The 19785-nt window shown below is 40.5% G+C and overlaps 2 protein-coding genes across 3 annotated transcripts; one reads left to right on the top strand and one right to left on the bottom strand.

Annotated features, from left to right (window-relative positions):
• The first annotated feature begins 1510 nt into the window (after positions 1-1510).
• lactb (lactamase, beta) lies at positions 1511-6675 on the top strand. 2 transcript variants are annotated; one of them, XM_080474423.1, is made up of 6 exons: positions 1511-2013; positions 2107-2173; positions 3291-3481; positions 3585-3903; positions 4174-4339; positions 5430-6615. In XM_080474423.1, exons 1-6 carry the CDS (start codon positions 1669-1671, stop codon positions 5959-5961), a joined length of 1620 nt encoding a protein of 539 aa, XP_080330549.1. In that variant the 5' UTR covers positions 1511-1668; the 3' UTR covers positions 5962-6615. The 2 variants fall into 2 exon arrangements, with proteins under 2 accessions (XP_080330549.1, XP_080330548.1); XM_080474422.1 differs by having other exon boundaries at positions 1608-2025; positions 5430-6675.
• A 1307-nt stretch (positions 6676-7982) lies between these two features.
• On the bottom strand, positions 7983-9115 carry nrg4 (neuregulin 4). Its single transcript, XM_080474426.1, has 5 exons — positions 9061-9115; positions 8833-8870; positions 8650-8743; positions 8361-8513; positions 7983-8201 (listed from the first exon to the last, which is right to left on the bottom strand). Exons 2-5 carry the CDS (start codon positions 8840-8842, stop codon positions 8129-8131), a joined length of 330 nt encoding a protein of 109 aa, XP_080330552.1. The 5' UTR covers positions 8843-8870; positions 9061-9115; the 3' UTR covers positions 7983-8128.
• Positions 9116-19785: the final 10670 nt, after the last annotated feature.

The following is a 19785-nucleotide window of genomic DNA, read 5'->3' as shown; positions in this document are numbered from 1 at the left end:
AACAATTGGAGGATCTGTTCATTTTGTAACTTCATGGCAGTTTGTTGTCATCTGTTGTTTTTGGCTCTCAGTTTGCGTTCCAGTTCAGGGAAAAACATTCTCACATGTTCATTGCAGCTCACCCAGCGCTACTGGACAGTATGTCTTCATTTTTGGAATAAACCGTGAGTTTGTATTTCAATGTTGCTGAATAATAAATCCAAGTCGGAGCACGTGGTAAATAACCATGACCTATAAAATATGGGAAAAAAATTTGGTTACACTGGTGTGATTCACACTGGCATGTTAGTCATTGTTTTAGCATAAGCAGCTCCTTTTACATTTTCCATAATCCGAATCATTATTCCCAGCAATATCACTATGATATATATGAATTTGTATTATATATATATATATTACAGTGTACATTAAAAACCCACTTAGTCAATCCATCTATCTTCACCACTTTTTCACAGAGAAGCAGCTACACACACTTTTACTCCTAGGGTAATTTTTACATTCATCAATTTGCTTCAAATCTGTGGGAAGAAACCAGAGTACCCAGAGAAAACCTACAAATGCACAGGTAAACATACACAGTCGCACACTGCACATAAATGCCCCCCAAGCCTAACCTGGACTCAAACCGGAGACATCTAACAAATAGACATTAGAGCAGCATCATTTATAATGTGTCCCCCCCCCCCAAAAAAAAATTAAAACCAGAGAAAGGGAATATTTCAGAGGAACGAATCCAAGTTTCCCTAATGAAGTATAAATAGTTTTTGTTTGTTAAACTTTCATCTTTGTGAGGCTTCCGTTTGTTTACGCTATAGCATTGAGATTGAGGAAAAACGGCAAGAAGAAATTTAGGAAAAGTTTGATTTTCTTAGAAACAATTTGTTTAATATTTTCTAATTTATTTATTCCCCCTTTTAGCTGTTATCAGAAAAGCCTTTATTTCTGTAATTCTTTTTTTTTTTAATTCAAGGTATATTCTAAAGTTACGTTTGTGCTGTTTGTGGTGTGTTTTAGGCATAATTAACTTTGGTGAGTAACCTCTGAAAACACTGAATTTGAATCTTTGATTTTAAAGATATCAATTCATCATACAACAGAATTTTATAGCCATGCAGATGAGTCACACTTTTAAAATTATAAGGCAAGACAAATTGATTTTGATAGCACCATTGAGGCACTGGAAATTCTCACTGCTTTACATGGAAATACATTTACAAAAGTGATTAAGAAAGGCAAAAATAAAAATTAAGTAAAAACTAAGATAAAGGCAACAAACGAAATAAGTAAGTTAAAAGGCCTGTATATGTATGTATAGATCATGTATAGATCTTTATCAATCATAAATGAAGGGAACCACATGAAAGAAAACTATAATGTTTGATGTGACGACAGAGAGTTGGTTTGATTTTGTTTATTTTGTGGGGTCACACAGTAATAGAGCAGGTCAACTATTATCTATTTATTTACTTATTTATTTTTATTTTTTTTATTTATGGGGTGGGGTGGGGTCACTCACAGGTCCCTGAACTTTTGCGCGCTCGATGCTTTCTCTGAATCATGGTTTGATTCGTTCTGTCTTGTCTCGAGGACGGATGCAGAAGCGTTCTGTTGGTAGGGTCTGATCTTTGTTTACACAGTCACACATATGATTTAAAAAAAAAATAAAACATGTCTCGGCTGCTTTTGTCGAACCGTTTGTATTCTAAATGCACCTTGTCAGCCCTGCGCGAGTCTCCAGTATGTGCGCGAGCCGCGCCGCTGCCACTGGGCTGCCGCCTTGTTTCGGCTCCGAAACAAAGCCGAAGTTTTGTGAGTTCAGCCTTCAGTAAAGCTCGGTTAAAGTCCCGGGTTTGGATGTATGGCGTCGGCGTGGGCTTCGCTTTAGCTGTCGGTGTGAAATACAGCAAGGACTCTGCCAGCAGCTCCTGTGACGATCGGGTTAATGAAACGGGGAGGAAGGATCGCTACAGCCGCGCCATTCAAGCCAGCAGGGAGCTCGTGGAGAGGATAAAGGTAAGCACAGAGGTAGGCCACATCAGCTGCACTTTCATACCGAATCAATAACTTCAGAGAGACTCGTATCAACTCCCCCGTGTTTGTTGTCAGGCTGAGGTCGGAGCCCCTGGGATGGTGGTGGGGGTCTCGGTGGATGGAGCTCAGGTGTGGTGTGAAGGTTGGTGACTGTAAAATCTTGTGCGAGGAAGACGCTTCAAACAAAATGGCACAAAAATGTCTGAGAAACGACAGCAGTGACCACATAGAGCTGCAGCATGGCCAATGACACACAGCGCATACCTGGAAACCTTTTCGAATATTTGAATCTATGCCTCAGAGATGCAAAACAGCCTTAAATATACCCACAAACCACCATTCAAATGTGCAAATCTACAACAAAAGACACTATTCAAAGATTAAAATGATGCAGAAATGTAACAAAAGAAAAACCTGCATGTATCTTTTTCCTGGCACAAAACAACCGCAAAATAGAAACAAGAATGACAAAGATGTGAAGTGTCAGCTATAAAATCCAGTGTGGTGAAATGCAAATCTAGGTTTGCTCTCCTGCCACATTGTGGTAATCTAACTACAGCAAGTTGAAGTCTGTTGTAATGTGGAGTAAGACAAGGACACAAGGGAAGTATAAGACGTGTGTGGTTTGGAAGACATCTGACCTTGAAATGTGTTATTCTTGCTGGTAATCATACATACAAATACAAATACTCAAATCAAGTAATTGAGGGGATCCTTTAAAGGTACATGATCAGGTGAAGAGTGGCTACAGCAAGTCAATGCATCTTGCACCTCTTGGCTAGTTTTTTAAGCTGGATGCCTTTCCTGCCATAACCAAGACTGTTAAGAGGGTCGACTCAACTCAAGGTCTCGACTTAACCTGATGCATTTATAATTAATGTAAATGGACATACAATGTCATCTCTAAAACCATTTAGTTATGTGCTGCTGATTTACCTCCCGAAGTCAGAGAGGCATCCACTTTGCCCGAGCCTGTTCACTCTTGCAAAACATTGGCGTGCAGAGCCACTCAGAGAAGCAGCTGGAAGAATTACAATAGTGACTGAAGCAGGTTGGGCTGGAGACACGTGTTTTTACATGATTTAACCTAATGCAAAAGTAAGATTCTGTAGAATAGATGCACTCGAGTCTCAGTGTCATGAAAATCTCATCCATCATTCCCCAAAGTGTACCACTGCTGCTACCACCTTTATAGTATTTGCTTGGAAAACTTTGTGCGCGAATGATTTCTTTTGTGTTTATTTTATGATGTGACGCAGGTATTGGTTATGCTGATTTGGAGAATCGTGTCCCGTGCACTCCAGAAACAGTGATGCGCGTTGCGAGCATCAGTAAGCCGCTCACATCTGCTGCAGCTGCACGACTGTGCGAGAACGGGAAACTGGACCTCGACCTCCCAGTTCAACACTACGTCCCCGAGTTTCCCCAGAAACAGTTTGATGGACAAGATGTAAGTGCTATTTAGAAAAAGAGCAGTCGATTTGATCTTCTTTCTTTCTTCTTTTTTTCTTTTCATTCATCTGGCGTGTGAGTGATGTGTCCATGTGTTTCAGGTCACGATAACGCCTCGCATGATTCTCTCCCACCTGAGTGGCATACGACATTATGAGAAAGAGGCCAAGAAAGTGAAGGAGGACAAGGAGAAAGCCAAGCGACTTTTAAAACCGCCAGTTAAAGGGAAAGAGGAGGAGAAGGGCTCAAGTGAAAATGAGGACAAGTCCACAGAAGATCGGGTTGAGAAAGAAAAAGGAGCCAGTCAGGCCCCGAAGAAAAAGGAGTTTGAGCACAAGGAGTACTACTTGAAGGACAATTTTGAAAGTGTCACGCAGGCCTTGGACCTTTTTAAAGACGATCCGCTTATTTTCGAACCTGGTAAAGCACATTTTGTATTTCCTGACAAAACCAAATACTGTATTGATCCAAAGCCGAACCTGATTTTGAAAATCGGCAGGGAAGTCAGCATAACCCCAGAAGCTGAATATTCAACTCCAAATATAAGACCACCCCACTTTTCCGGGCCTATTTCCAAGAATTAAAGCTGGTCTTATATTTGGACTAATATAGTAAGTTAAATATGACATGGTCTTGAAATTCCTTTTCAAATGATAGAATAATTTTTATTTTTTTGTTTGATTCGTGCAGGCTCCACTTTTTTGTATTCCACTCATGCCTTCACCCTGCTGAGTGCTGTTATGGAGCGAGCTGCAGGTCAGCGCTTCCTGGATCTCATGATGAACATGTTCCGTGAGCTGGGGATGCTCAATACAGTGCCCGATGAGAATGACCCCATTATTTACCACCGCTCCAGGTAAAGAAAGATCACTGATGTCACACTTTATCCAACGGGCTTTTCAACATTCCTCAATCAATTTACCGCCTGCGGGTGGAGGCAGAGTTGTAACTACTTTTTTTGAGGCGTTTATATATTTACTTTCTTCACTTCTTTTCTGTTGATTTCTCACCTTTTTGAAATAGCTTGAGTCAAAAATAGAAACAAAGAACAAACACTTTGCTCCTGTTCTCAAACTCTTCGGTTATCTGTTCTTTGTGTTGCTTTTATTTTGTAATGACATTTTACTTTTATTCCTCACAATTCAACACAAGTATCTTTCGCTGATATATTCTCAAAACAGACGCATGACTTGTTTTAACCTCTGCTGATATTTACTGACTATAAGGGATACATAAAGAGAAAGATGACGTCCGAGGGGAAAATGTAAAGTCCACTGAGTTACAGGTTCTGATAGAGAGAAAAACAGCAGCAGCAACATGTAAGACCTTTTGTTTCACACCAAACGCTATTGAAATCACCTTGGTATGAACAATTCAAGGCTTTCAAGGCATGATGGGTTTTCACAGTGGCCTTTTACCCGTCTTACTATTGAAATTGTCCTTGTTCCATATTACATTTTACTTTTATGGGCTTCCAAAAACGTTTAATTGTCACCTAATAAAAGTTCACCCAACATCCCACCATGATACATTCATGAACTCTCAGTGGTAGTGATGAAGCTGGTGGAGCCATGGTGACAAAGAGTCACTTTGAACATATGTACTGTCGTTTCACCAAAACCTGCCTCCTGTTTACATCTGCACTTAATTGCATTTCAAAACTTTTACTTAAAACTGGTTGACTTCTACTTTTCAACAGTTTAAAAACATTCTTACAAAAATACTGTAGATACCTCGTGCTGGAGCGTTCGTCAGTGATTGATTGTTGTAGAAATCGGCTTGGTTCTTTCATAGATTACATCTTGTCAACCAGCATAAACTGTATATCTCTACCTGAATGAGCAACCTTTATTTATTTAGACGTTGCTTGTATCTTTGACGTCTCCTCTTCTTTCGAGGTTTTCAAACAAACTGGCTTCATATTACCTGTTGATTCTCCTCCTCAGGTTTTATTATTATAACAAGAAAGGACGCGTTGTTAACTGCCCGTATGTAGACAACTCCTACAAGTGGGCCGGAGGCGGCTTCCTCTCCACTGCCGGGGACCTGCTGCTGTTCGGTGACGCTCTGCTCTACAGCTACCAGGTGGGAAACCTCAAGGACACTCGCGGCTTGCTCCCCGGCTTCCTCAAACCTGAAACAGCCATTGAACTGTGGGCGCCCGTTGACAGGACGGAGGCCAGCTGGGATAGAGATGGACTTTATGCGCAGGGCTGGCTTGTCGTGGAAAAACTGCAGAAATACGGCCGGTGTAGGAAGCGGAGGCATTATGTGTCCCACACAGGAGGTGCTGTGGGGGCGAGCAGTGTCCTGCTGGTGCTCCCCAGTGAAGAAATCCACGAGTGCCAAGGAGAGACCCCCTCCCTTCCAAAGGGAGTGGTCGTCACCATCATCACTAACATGCAGTCTGTGGGACTCAATCTTACGGCTCTGAAAATTGCACATGAGTTTGACAAAGCCAATTGCGTGAAAGCATAAGTTGTTTACAAAAAAAATGTGATTGTACCTCTCCCAAAAAACAGTGTTTTGTGATTCAGCCTTTGTACACGTGTGTATGAAAATCTCCAAAATTACCAAAAAATCTTTAACATACATTTTATACACATTTCATGCAACGTGATGTAGGGAAGCCATTCTGCCACTAGATGGAACCAACTCACTGCCTTTGTACTTTTGAGGAAAAGCCACTGTCTTCTGACGTCAGCTTGTTGGAGCCACACAGAAACTATAATCACTTTTCTCAATAAAGCAAATCGTAGACACACACTTTATGAATAATTTCTACAACTGTGACCATTTCAAACGATTCATACACAATGTTGATATTGGATCAGTATGTGTGCTTGGAACGTTGTCCTGTAACTCAATTGTTTTTCCATGTCACATTTTTCTCTGACATGATCTTATCTCATGACATTCCCTCATAGCATCATGGGACCCTATTGTGTGTTGACCTAAATCAGTAGCCAGATTGTAAGATGTCACCTTCACAATGCACATTATAATTGAGCTTCAGAGAATATGTAAAAAAAAAGAAGTTTTGACTTCTATCAGGAGATCAACACGCCGGAGTGAAGTGAATTACTGATGCAAAGTGTTTCAACCAATATAACTAAGATGCCCAGCTGGTGTGAATGTGTTGCATAAGACTGAAATACTGACAAAACAACTGGAAATGAAGTCCAACAAGTTATATTTTTCTCCTTTTGCTCATTTAATTGAAACCGATTTAATGGCACCATCTCATTATAAAACCCCTGGGATCTCCTGTGCCCCTGTTTTCAAATTTAAAGGAACTGATGAATGGCTTGGGATAAGCTAATTATACAGAGACTCCTACTCACAGTTCGCTATGTGTCCTTGCATATCCAGCTTTCTGAGAGCTTGCTCGAGTTTTGAAACTACAGATTGAAGGGCTTTCCGACAAGTGAGTTCACTCCAGACCACTTAAACGGGCAATTATGGTTTAGGGTTGAGATTAGCTTTCAGATTAGGGTGGGGAATAGAAAGAAAACTGAGGTTAGGAATAGAGGTCTGATGGCTGAATTTAGCAGAGGTCAGGGAATGAGTAGCCAATCCAAGGCTAAACAAATGTAGTGTGTATGTGTCTTCACTCGTCAGAAATCAGTCGCATCATTCTGGAGAAGACATCCCAAATAATTAGAATAGGGTAGAAAAGTCCATCTGCATATCGCCAATAACACTTGGGGTCAAAAGGGGGCTGGAACCGATATCGGCTAACTATGGGCCAAGTGCATCTCAGAACAAACTCATTTTCCAGTAAATTCATTCAAACAAATCCATCTATTTTGGATTTATTACACACAGACTGGAACACTTCAAATCTTTTTTCTATTTTTTTTTAATATTGAAGCCTTTGATTAATGACACTCAGTAATATTGTCTAATATATTATTCTTTACATCAAATGTTTGGGCTTTTCTTAACCAGAGGCCATAATTATCCCAATTAGGAAAGGTGCAGATCCTGACGATTGTCCGGATTATGCATATGTGGGATGTGCAGCAGAGCTGAGTACTGCATGTGAGTTGCACCAAATGGAAAACCAAAGTCTTTTCTACCAATACTAGGCTCTGCCGCACATTGCCACAAATGCATGTTCCTCACAAAGGCGACGCCATTTAATTTGAACATTTATACATATAGTTTCCAAAAAGTGCAAGATTCAGTGTGAAAAATCATACACAAGTAATAACCTACCATACAACAAAGGTCTTTATTTTGTGTGCTCAATTCATTTCAAACAATGCGCATAAATTGAAATGCAATTCCAACACCAGCAACAACCACAACTTCATAGCCCTTGCTAAAAAAGCCACTGTACCAAGTGTGATTCAGTTCACACCCACTCACACTTGCTTCACGCCCAGTCCATGTGTTACTGAATTACATCTTTCTTTAACTCTCCGCTTGGAAGCCAGGGATCTCATGAGAGCATTAATCAGCTATCGACTCTTCACCATGACTTTAAAGGTCACTGCAGTGGTTTTCTTCTGTTTAATTCGTAGTCCTATTTAAAACTGCACCACGCACAACTGGACACTATATAAGAGTTATTCCATCATCCCATCTAACACACTAAACAAACAAGCAGAGTAAACAAATGTACACCACAGAGGAAAAATCACGCTCTTGGCGGTATCATCCAATACTGGTGCCTGCTGTTCTTTTGGCTCTGTTTCTTGTCTTTCATCATCCTGTTGGTCAACATAAGTGATGGTTATTAGTTTAAAAAAATATATATATTTAGTTTTGCAGCAGCACAGTATAACTAAGATTATACCACACATTGACTGAAGGTCTATTCTTAGATGTCTGGAGAACATTGGTAGTCGCTTTATCCACAATGTACTTACTTGCATACGAAGTAGATAACAACTGCCAGGATCACCAAGATGAGGAGGACAACAATGACCACGGCAGCAATTAACCCTGCATGCTCTGCATCCGGAGAAAGGGAATAGAGCTGGAAGTGTTCGCATCTGCTGCCTTTGAAATTTTCAGTGCAACTAAAAAGGAGACGGTGACAGGAAATACATTGACAATATGATGTGTTTGTATGTATTGAAATTTAATATTAGACTTCCCGAGGGACTCGTTGTGATGTTAAAGACAATCGAACATTTTTTTTTTTTTCAGACTTACACACAAGAGAGTGTATTCATGGAGGATATCTTGTAACATGTTCCTCCATTCATGCAATAGCTGACCTCATGCCCCTCACAGGGGTCTCCATGATCTACAGAGAATTAAACGCAACATTTAATGGGGAAAAAAAAAAACCCTCACATTATTATTTGTTTTTAGTGATTCTATATTCATAACTACCTGCCATCATCTGTGGTGTGTGTGGTGGTTGCTTTGTCCTGAGAGCAAAGAAAAGGTTTTTGTAAAGTAATCTTCAAACATCAAGGAAAGTGTCTAACCAGCAGAGTAATGAAAACAAGGCTCCAAATATAAACAGTATCCTACATGTGATTAGCACAAAGAACCTAAGCTGTCAACATTCAGAAATCCTTACATTAGCTCAAAAACAAACCAGAAATCTGATTTTACCTGCACGCTTGACTTTTTGGTGCTTTAGTTCAGGTCCTCAAGGTAAAGTCATAGTGACGGTTAGATTTCTGAAGGCACTCTCGTGTGGGCGTGTTCCTCCCTCAGCCTAAAAAATGTTGTGATTGCAGTTTGGCCACATTGTGAATAGCGAGTTAAACGTCAGGATACTGACGTCAGGTAATTTGTTAGAGTCATTAATTGTGTCAGTTGGTCGTGTTCTGAGTAATTCTTAAAAGGCTTTCAGAGGTCTTTTAAGGTGCTCAAGAGCTCTTTTTTTATCATCATCGACTGTCTTCTGGCTTGTCGCTATGCAGTTTCGTTGCATCATGCAATCACACTGCGGAAAAAAAACAACTTGCTCTTGTGATCTCAGTGTGTTTGGGTTTGGTAGGAAACAACGGAATGACCGGTATGCAACATGGCATGAATGGAATCGTGGGAACTTTTGTTGTCTATGAACACAGCACTTCACTTCCGTCAGTCAAATAATCACTCTTCTACGATCAAAACCGTTAGTTGAGTCATCATAATGCCATTTTTAGCTAAACCAGCAGGGCCAACCCTTTTAAATGGAAATGTCAATGACTCGAGACGGACTCGTGACATCACGAATGCCACGACTCGCAGTATCAGTTTCAAATTGCAAGCCCTCAAGCATTTCAGATGTGGTCAGGCCGCGTGCTATATTTAGACACACAGTGTTGCTCATTTTTACTGCTTCTTTATGATGAAACTGTGTTGTAAACAAATTTTTCTCAGTTTGTTTCATCACAACCGCACTAATAAAGTACCATTATTCAAAGATTAGGAACTCTGTTGTTTAATTAAATGCAATAAATCTTTAATTATATGGCTTATATCTGTCAGTTAGTCTGTTATTTGTATGATTTGGATCAAAAGCGATCAACTTAATCAGCTCCATTGAAACTCTTGTAAATTTAAGGCCCGCTCTGAAGGAGGTTTAATTTGTTGTAACATATTTCTGTATTCATACGGGTCTACATGAAAGAAACCAACAACTCCATTCACTCCCAGTGGAAAATGGTATTTACAGTTCCAAGTTTGTCTGATTTGTAATATGGGAAGTCAGCAGGTTGAGACGTACTGGTCATTATTTTGTGTTACTGTTCATGCATGCTTGTCAATAATTTCAAATTTGTGAAACAAGGCATTTTCCTCCAAAGGACTGACCTTTGAAAACATCAGTGTCATAAAATAGTATAAACTAGATCATTTCATTGAAATGTAGGAATTAAATATTCATATTTGTATGCCATATATCTGTAGCCAGAATGGCATCCAGCCAATGTTACAGTGTCTGTGCCAAAAGGTTGTTTCACACCCTGGAAAAGATTGTAGGTCCATCGCAGCACACAAGATGACACACGATTGCCCAGTCATAGGAACTTTGACCATTTCAGAATACCCAGTGAACATAAAGACTGAAGCAGAAAGCTAAAATATCCAGGGGCACAGGGAGAACATGCAAGTTTCACACAGAAAACTTCAAATCTTCCTGTTGAGATGCAACATTGCCAACCCCTGCATCCCTGACGGTCACACTTTGGTGAGTCACTTGGGAAAAAAGAATGAAAGTATGCTTTACAATTATAACTGCAGTCAACATGTCCAGGGTGAACCCTGCCTTTGCCACAACTCGCTGGGACTAGCCCCAGTGCCACACTGACCGAGTTCACAATGGAAACTGGGGTCAAGGATAAGTCAACCAATCAGTTGCAACGACACCCATACAGTTACTGAACCTCACAAAAAGTACAACCTTATGACCAAGAACGTTTTGGGTGGTAAAGAAATACAGTAACTCCATCCATCTATCCATTTTCTATACTGCTTCTCCTGTTCTGTTTCGCAAGGCCCTGGAGACCATCATAGTTTACTATGGGCGAGGGCAGGACTCACCCTGGACTGGTTACCAGTCCATCACAGAAGAAATAACTCAAAAATAAATAAATAATTATTCAGACCTTGGTTCAAATGTTCGAAGTTCTGTGAGGTGTGTTAATGCAGCAATGATCAACGGATTCAGGGGGAAGAGTTTTGGTGTTTTCATTTGGCCTGGGAAGTTTAACTCTTCCTCCAAAAGTCTCTGTACCTCCCCCTGTAATTCCCGTGCTGCATTTCTAATACAACTCTAACGTCTCTGCTATGGTGTACTCTGAAGAGAGAAAAAAAGGGAGGGCTGCTGACTGGTAAGCTGCATTTAACTCTCCAGTCAGGGGCCAGAGAAACACTTGAAGTCGCTGTGAGTGTGAAGTGACCGTGTTTTTCTTGGGGCGGGTGGGTTTGTTATCGCGAGGAGCTCTGAAGCTTCAGGAGGTGAAGTGAAGCGTCGACGCTTCGAGCGTGGCTCGGAAAGGAGGACGACTGCAGGCTGCGACGCTTTAATGGGAACACGGACTACATATGAGATGTGCTTTATTTGATATCCATGCGGTTTTTGAGGGGGATTTTCATTTCTATATATATATATATATTTATTTTATTTTATTTTTTTTTTGTACTGTGTGGCGAGTGTGACCGGCTGTCCGCCGCGGTGACGGCTGCACCGCTGGACGCACATCTGGAGCAGCTGGAATCCCGCTTTCAGCACCTGGACAGCTCCCCCCCTGGTCTCCTTATTATCATCGGGCACATGGAGTCCCTGATGTGATTGTGGGGGAAGCCCTGCAAGCACATCACGCCTCCCGCTTTCCCGAAGATGTCGTTATCAGCCTTCGTCTCCTCCGCTGAAGGATGGTGCTCTCGGTCCAGACGAGGCGTTTTCGTCGTGCGCGATCTTCCGACGGGCGATACGGGGGCTTGGCCGACGCCAGTTTAAGGGTAATCGCAACCTGCATACAGCAGGATCCCAGCTCCCCTCACACTGATCATCATCACCATCATCATCAGCAGCATCACCACCACCACCACCACCACAAGCACCACCACCATCATCATATTCGACGAGGAGGGAGATATTGCCATCATCACTGCGAGGGCAAAGGAGTCACGACCACACTTTACACAATGTAGAGCAAAGAAAACGCAGGAGGTTAGTGTGTCTTTGCGCTTCTCTTCGAGGCGGCGTGTTTTTTTAATAGAGGTGGAGTTGGTGTGTTGGTGCTGGGCTTCAAACGGGAGCATGACTGAGGCTGTGTGGCCTCTGAGCACAGTGCGAAAACCGTAACTCTTTATGTGTGTGTGACATGGTGGAGAACCATTGCAAAAATAAATGCGTCTTGGTGAAACGCAGAGGACTTGTGTGCAGATAACCCCACACTGATTGCTTGCTATTGAAATGAAAGAGCCTGTGAGAAATGTGCAGCCTTTGTGGAAAGCCTTCTCCGCTGATGAAGCACTCACTGTGGACTGTACTTATAGTAATAAGGCAAACTCAAGATGCTGATTGTGAAATGTGATCTTCCTGATGCTGTTCACCAAAGTGTAGAAACCACAATTCAGTGGATTATCCCCATTAGATGTAACATTTATGTTTGTTTTCTCTTGTATTTCTTATCTTTACACTATTGTGGCCCTGTGTCCATCTCGCTTTAACCTATATGCATACCCTCTATGTTCTTTGAATGTAAAACTAAAAATTACAAGTCGATGTGCTGCAGTGGAAGAACATCACCCTCAGCCCTTGAATGACACTGGAGTGATTTTTCCTGAGTAGCATCCTATCTGCTGTGCCTCACTACATCACTCCACTTGGGCTGTAAATGCTGACTCCTCCTCACCTCCAAAGTTTTTAACTCTGCTTGAGTGTCACACGTCGCCCTGATAATAAGATATATTTTCACTCAGTGCTTTCCAACGCGTGGGCCCTGTGGGGGGCTTTTTCCGAGAATAATGCTGTTTTTTTTCCTTTTAATTTAGCAAAATTCCTGAAAAAATAGATATAAGTGGAGTATAAAACTATGTTCGAAAAGTAGGCTCCTGGCTCAGCTCAGGAAAGGAAACAGCTCAGGAAACACTATATCTCTCAGGTTGATCTGGAAACAACGCAGGGGCACCTCAGAGCAGTAGAAGGATGTGTTGGAGTACAGTGTTGTCTGCGCTTCTTTGCTTTTCATGTTGTCACCACAACTTTAAGGGGAAGAGAAGATTGAGGCGCACATTTTTTGAACAGAATATTTTATCTCATGTAGATCAAATGATTAAATAAGCTTAACCCCAAAGGTATACAGTATGTACAGCAATTCTGACAGTTGCAGACTACATATAATGATTTACCAGATCATTAAGATCAAGGGCATGTAACTCGAACAAGTATTTGTAAGGAATTCTTTTTATTATCTACAGAGCCCAAAAACTCACTAACAATATGGTTTTTTAATGTAAAAACATGAGGAATTGAATTTGGCGTGAGAGTTTGGGTTATGGTTCAATCCTTGTGAGACTCCTGGGCGTCTACCTATGAAGTCAAATAAAGTATTGCAATAGTTATTATTTCCTTGTTATCACATTGATAGTTCTCTCATTACAATGGGTGTTTAATATTAAAGCAGTAGCTATGTTAGTAGACTTTCCTGTCCAGTCTTTCCGTGTCTGTTAAATAGTTGGGATGGGCTTTCATGAAATGGACGCGGACCTCAATGGCCCTCTATCCTGTGGCACAAAGAGCTAGCATCCTGCTGTACTTGCTATGCAAGAGGTGTGATGTTCCTCAGCCCCAGATTCACACAGCGGAGCGTACATCGGAGGAGATTTAAAACCCATTACAGTTTAGTGCTCCCCAGGAAAATAGTTGAACCAAGCATAGCTGAAGCTTGAGTTATGACTGGGTGGCTTCAGGAAAAGCCGAAGCTTCACTGAGGAATCGGGTTCCATTCGCGGTTTTCGACTGGACATTGATATTTGATCATTTTCAGAATAAATGTTTGTTTCTGACCTTGGAAGTACCACAGCGTCAATCCACTGCTTTTCTGAAACTCCAAGTCATATCCCACAGTCTTCCTCAACAGATATAAGAGTTTGCTCATGACTTCATGATGTGATATTTCTTTTCTGCATATATTGCCTGATACTTTTTTTTATTATTATTATTATTATTCACTGCAGGTGTGGTAGGAGCCAGATCCTTGCAGTGGTGAAATCACATTTCACACTTGGGATCATTTAGCGTGGACGTCTATTTGCAGAAACAAGACCTCAACATGAGCAAGACCCAGTAAGTATAACACCCAGCAGTCTTGTTTGAAACCACGTGTGAGAGTGTGAAATCTTAAATCTCTATTTATGAACACGCAGTGCTCTGAATAGGGACTGTCACCATCGTAGCATATGATTAGCAGGATGCGACCTGCGTATTCTCATGCTGCCTCCTGTGAGTGACTTTGAACAAGGATCAGTGGGAATGCAGAGCTTGGTCTCATCCACGAGTCTGAGAGAATGGCTGGCTTCCTCCGGTCCCCGCTGGCCTCCCTTAGCATTCATGAGGGATGTTCACTTGTCATCTTCTCTTATTAATAATTACTCTGTGTGTGGTCCTTCAGACAGACCCTGCATTCTGATGACAGCCAGGGTTGGGGCTAGGAGAAAGGAAACAGCATGGAGTGTGGGGAATGGAGCCGAGTGGGAGAACGTGGAAGTGGAGTAGTAGGAGCGGAGTGAGGGATGAATACAGAATGGGTTCGGTCAGCTGCGGTCCAACCAGTGGGGATCTCTGTCCGGTCCTCAGACAGACAGATTAATGGAGTTGATCGTTGATAAGGAGTTCATTTGAAGGAGAACAGTGGCAGGAAACATCTGTAGCCAGATACGATAAAGATTGTGTCATCTGGTTAGCGATACAAAGGCAATATTTATTGCTGCTGAACGCCAGTGACTCTCAGTGATGTGACAGATGGAAAACTCATGCAGTGAAAAGGCTTCAGAGTTATTTTCACCTCTCTCTGCTCTCTTACACTTGATGCTGCTGGAAATTCCCCCTTTTCTCCTCCCTCTCTCTTCCCCTCTGTCTCTCCCAGCCACCTCTGAACTGCAGGCAGCAGGAAATACAATCAGAAAAGGATATGGCTCATGTATTTAACAGTTCAATTGAGAAATGTTACATAATTATACTATACCTGGCTCAGTAGGTCAGCCAAGGTTTGGCAAAATGAAAACGTTTACAAACGTATTCAAATGTGTGATTTATTTTTTTTCTTTTACATTGATACCTTCATTCATTTATCCAAAGGGTCTTTAGAGTTGGTGTGATTGAACAATATTTTCATATTTGAGGTTGCAATATTGGGTTGTTCTGTTCTATAATGAAACATATTTTTATTGTTTTGGCCGTAAACATGAGAAGCGCAATCACCTCTCATTATGATATGATCCAGCTCAACCACCAGCGCAATGCACACATTTCTCAATACGCTGACTCTTTCTTTGGAAGAATAGAAAACATAGAAATAGATGTTTTCTGTTTCGTTCTGTTTTTCATTTCTATTATTGTTACTGATGCTTACATTAAAATCATCATCATAAGAACGCAAATGGAAAACTAGAAAGGAAGACTTCTAGAGGCTCCATTCATCATGTTGACTGATTGGACATATTCATAATGCATGTTCACATATACTATAGAGCTGTTTTTTTTATTGTTTTACATTTTCTTTTTCTTTTCTTTTTTGAGCAGAGAACTGAAGTTTGAGCAGGAAAAACTTTACAGGAGCACACTTAAAACAGGACATCTAATATTTACTGTCACTGACCTCAGCGTCACATGATTAAGGACTGCACTGCTCTTAATTTGTCATCATAATGAAGCTATTAGCAGGAATTCGCTGATGGGCAATGCGCTGTTTAAGCAGTTAATGGCCACGTTAATCTTGCCATTCAAACTTTTTGAATGATATACTGGTAAATTTAGGACAGCAGTGTTCCATAACTCTACAACAGTTTCTATAAAGTATAAGAATATACAGTAGATGTTTCTAGTGTTAATTGACACATTTTTCATTTATGCTTCTATAAGTCTTTAGTATCTTGAATCTTATCACTGTATTAGTAAGTATTAATATGAAAATTACTAAACATGTGATTTTCTCATTGTCTTGTTCTATTCCTGCTTCGGGGGAAAGAAGTCAAATGGTGGTGCACGTTATCTTAATCTGTTTGAGTTGACCTGTTTTGTATTAATGTTTGGTTTTTTAACAGCAGGCGCCTTGCTGTACTTGCTTGTACAAGGACTAATTGTTTTCACTCGCCATGCACAACTGGGTATAACCTGTACGCCTCTTCTAAAAATGATAAATTATTGAACAAATAACAACATAATGAAGCAATAAAACAGCTGCGATAATCTACCAACAAAGCTAATTGTCATTAAGGGCCACAAGTACATCTCTGATAGAGGCTGGCTAATATTGACTGATGTTCTCTCTTCAACCACCTCGCCGAGCAGCACAAATAAAGATGGCAACTCTTCAATGGTTTACATCTGATTCAAAAGAAATGAGGAACGCTCACGAGGTTCAGTAATTATGACTGAGTTGTTCATTTCATTCCGGTAGCAACCATCAAAAGCAGTGGTGTTACTGTACCATCATAGGGTCTGGAATAAAACTACTCAAGTAGTGAGTATTTGCTGAGTAACTTTGTGATGGTTGTGTAATCGATGATACAAAGAACAATACAACTTCTTGAAATCGGGAATAAATTCATTTTGACAAAATACCACATTAAGGAAACTTTAGCCAAAATAGTTTCATGATAAGAATAAGTCTAATTTTTTATTTTGTTTTTTTCTTGTTTTTTTGCAAGACTTTGTTCCTGAACTCGTCCTTGTCAGATACTGACTGTTATGTGTGAACTTAAATATAAACATTAAGCTAGAGACCATGTTGAACGCTGTTTTCAAATATGTAGAGTTTTGTATTGTTTACTTTATTTTGACAGTTAACTTTACCACTCTTCACATTTTCGGCTCCAGGCTGACCATATTTTGGTTTTAAATACATAGAAACCTGTGGTTTGTAATGTTTTTCCGATGTATTTAGATTGACTGGCGTTTAATGCAAAAGACTGAGGTACTTTGTTGTGACACACCACAAAGACGCCAAAATGTGCAGCTCTACTACAAATAACTCCGCTCACAAATAGTTGGAGTGCAACATCCGGTAAACAGACATCGGAGCAGCTTTGACTATGTCCACAAAATACCAAAGTCCTTCACTGCCATTGCCGTGAACACACTCCGAGATGCTGATTGTGTTCAAGCATTGACTAAAGCTGAATAATTATTCAGAACATTATTTCATATTGTAACAGCTTGAAGCAATAATTGTTGTTGACCACACCGTAGCTGTCATTGTCCACAACGCTACATTATTTGTCACTTTCCCACTGGAAGTCCAAACCATGTTACAGTAGCCCCATTATGTCAGCAGCTTGAGATGAAATCAGGACGTCAGAATGCTGTGCGCCACAAACTAGTCGCACAGAGTCTGCATACAAACATGGAGGGGCAAACATAGCGGCTGGGTTACAGACAGCTGGCCAGAAACACAGAGGCACTGAGCTCTCTGAATGACAATGATATCGATGCCCTCTGCAAAGCCACAGTTTGTGCTGAGGCGGCACTTCAAAATCCATTGAGGAGACAGAAGCAGAAAATGTACTGCTCAGAAAAGGTGATTTCAAATATGAAGTCAATATCACCTTGACAGATCACAGTACTGTGTTTCATCTAAAAGTATATTTGCAGTATAAAAGCAGTATAATGTATTGTCTATATTGTTCATTGTGCTTTTAACTTAAACTAAGTTATTTTTAAAAAGTAGACATTTTTGCACACAAACTCTCCATTGTAAGCTTCGTGTCAAGACATATTTGCAAGTCTTTTGCACATACTATCAGCTTTTAAACAATGAGCTGATGTATTTATGTGCTGATAAGACACAGAGAAAGATGTACGCAGCTATCCGGATAGTTATCTTCCCCACGCTGTATAGTAAAAAATAAATAAATAAACCAACATAAAGAATAATAGATTAATTAGAATAACATAAACCTCCATAGTCATTTAAACATTTTAAAATATATTAAATGAATAGATTTATCTTAGCTTACATGTTTTATTAATGTGGTGTGACACTTAAAATGAATAATTAATTAGCCACCACCAGATAGTAGTGTAGTATAGTGTACCATATCCTCCATGGGATCTAAATAATCTATACAGCTTTCATTCTTTGCTCTAGTAGAAGTGTTCACAGGTGAAAAAAAGAAAAATCTTTGTTCGATGCATTAGATGTATTTCTATTGGACATCAGTTTATTTCCAGTGACTTTCCCAACTTTTTCCATAAGCTGTAGAAATGAAATGAGGTTCAAATTGATTACATATGAGTTTCCTTCTGAACGTTAGATCTATAATACTGCTGAGTCTTGCCAAGAAGAGGGTTTTAAGGAAAACATCTCAGTGAAGTATACACTCTGAGGAATGCACTCGGTAGTATCTCTATGTGGCCTGTGGCGGAATAATCGGACCATCCTCACATATTTTTGGGGAGTTTGAGGTAAATGATTATGCAGCCTTCAACATATTGACAAACTCCACTAAACCGTCCAGTCAGAACTGAAGAAAAGCTAGTTCCCTATTTGTTATTCACTACATGGTAAATTTAAGATGTGAAATGCTGTGGTGGATACAGACTATTCCTCTCCAGAATGGGCATTTGTTGCACAAGAAGAAGAAATGTATATCTCTAAACACAACAAATGTGACCCGAAGGAGACTATATTTACTGACAAACTAAATCACAGAATCATGAGCACAACTAAATGGAAAAACAGCTTTATTAGAGAACATAAAATAAGTACCTTGATTACCACGAAATTAAGAGAAACATGAGCTTGAAGCCTCGGTCAAATGTTTCAATACAATGCTGAGTTCTTGCTCTGTATGATTGCAAGGTTTTTCTCTGCAGCCATGCATGCTTCATGTTAACCTTTTTGCTTCCTTGTGGCATTTACTAATATTACATGCCTCTGAAAACAGCCTAGCCTTCAGCATGCTGCTGGCTGTCCTTGCCTGCATTGTTGAAGGGAGTGTTCTGATGTGACGCCTCCACTCCCTCCCGAGGATTGCAACCATCCACTCCACCAGGCTCTGCACATAATGGCTCCTGGCCTGCTCTGTGATTGTCTGGAAATGTGATTTTGATGCACAAAACAGTTTGTGTCTGTCAAGAATGATTAGTGTCCTTTTTGCAGCTGATCAGAGGCGCCAACTGCCACGGATAACATCAGGTTGCATATTCAGATTTTGTGGCGAGAAAGTTAATATGTGGGTATTTGACCCTCAAGCTAAGCAACATATCTATAGCTGGACTGACATAAGGAAAAGGTCAGATGAATGGCATGGCATTAAATGTGCTTAGGACATGACAGAATTGCTTTGGATACTGCAGACCTAAAGTCACATTTTTAAAATAAAAAAATCTGATTGTTGCTATTGTTGTTTTCATGTGATAATAGAAAATGGCGAACAAGGAAGTGCACGAACTGGCTATCATTCCAGAAGTAAATCAGGAATAACTTAGACTTTGCTTCCTCTCCAGGCCTGCGTACATTAACATTTATCAGGAAGCTGGGTTTGCTCAGTGATCTTCTACTAACTGGTCGTCCCTCTCTGTTTCACCTCCAGCGCAGAGGTTGTAGAATTCACTAGCCCAGTGGCTTTTGTTCCCTCTGTCTTGTAATCAATGCCTTCCTCCACTGTTAAGTACTC

Source organism: Lipophrys pholis, assembly GCF_963383615.2.
Source record: "Lipophrys pholis genome assembly, chromosome: 11".
NCBI lineage: Eukaryota > Metazoa > Chordata > Actinopteri > Blenniiformes > Blenniidae > Lipophrys > Lipophrys pholis.
Note: the sequence above shows the minus strand (reverse complement) of the source record. Positions and strands in the feature narration are given on the sequence as shown.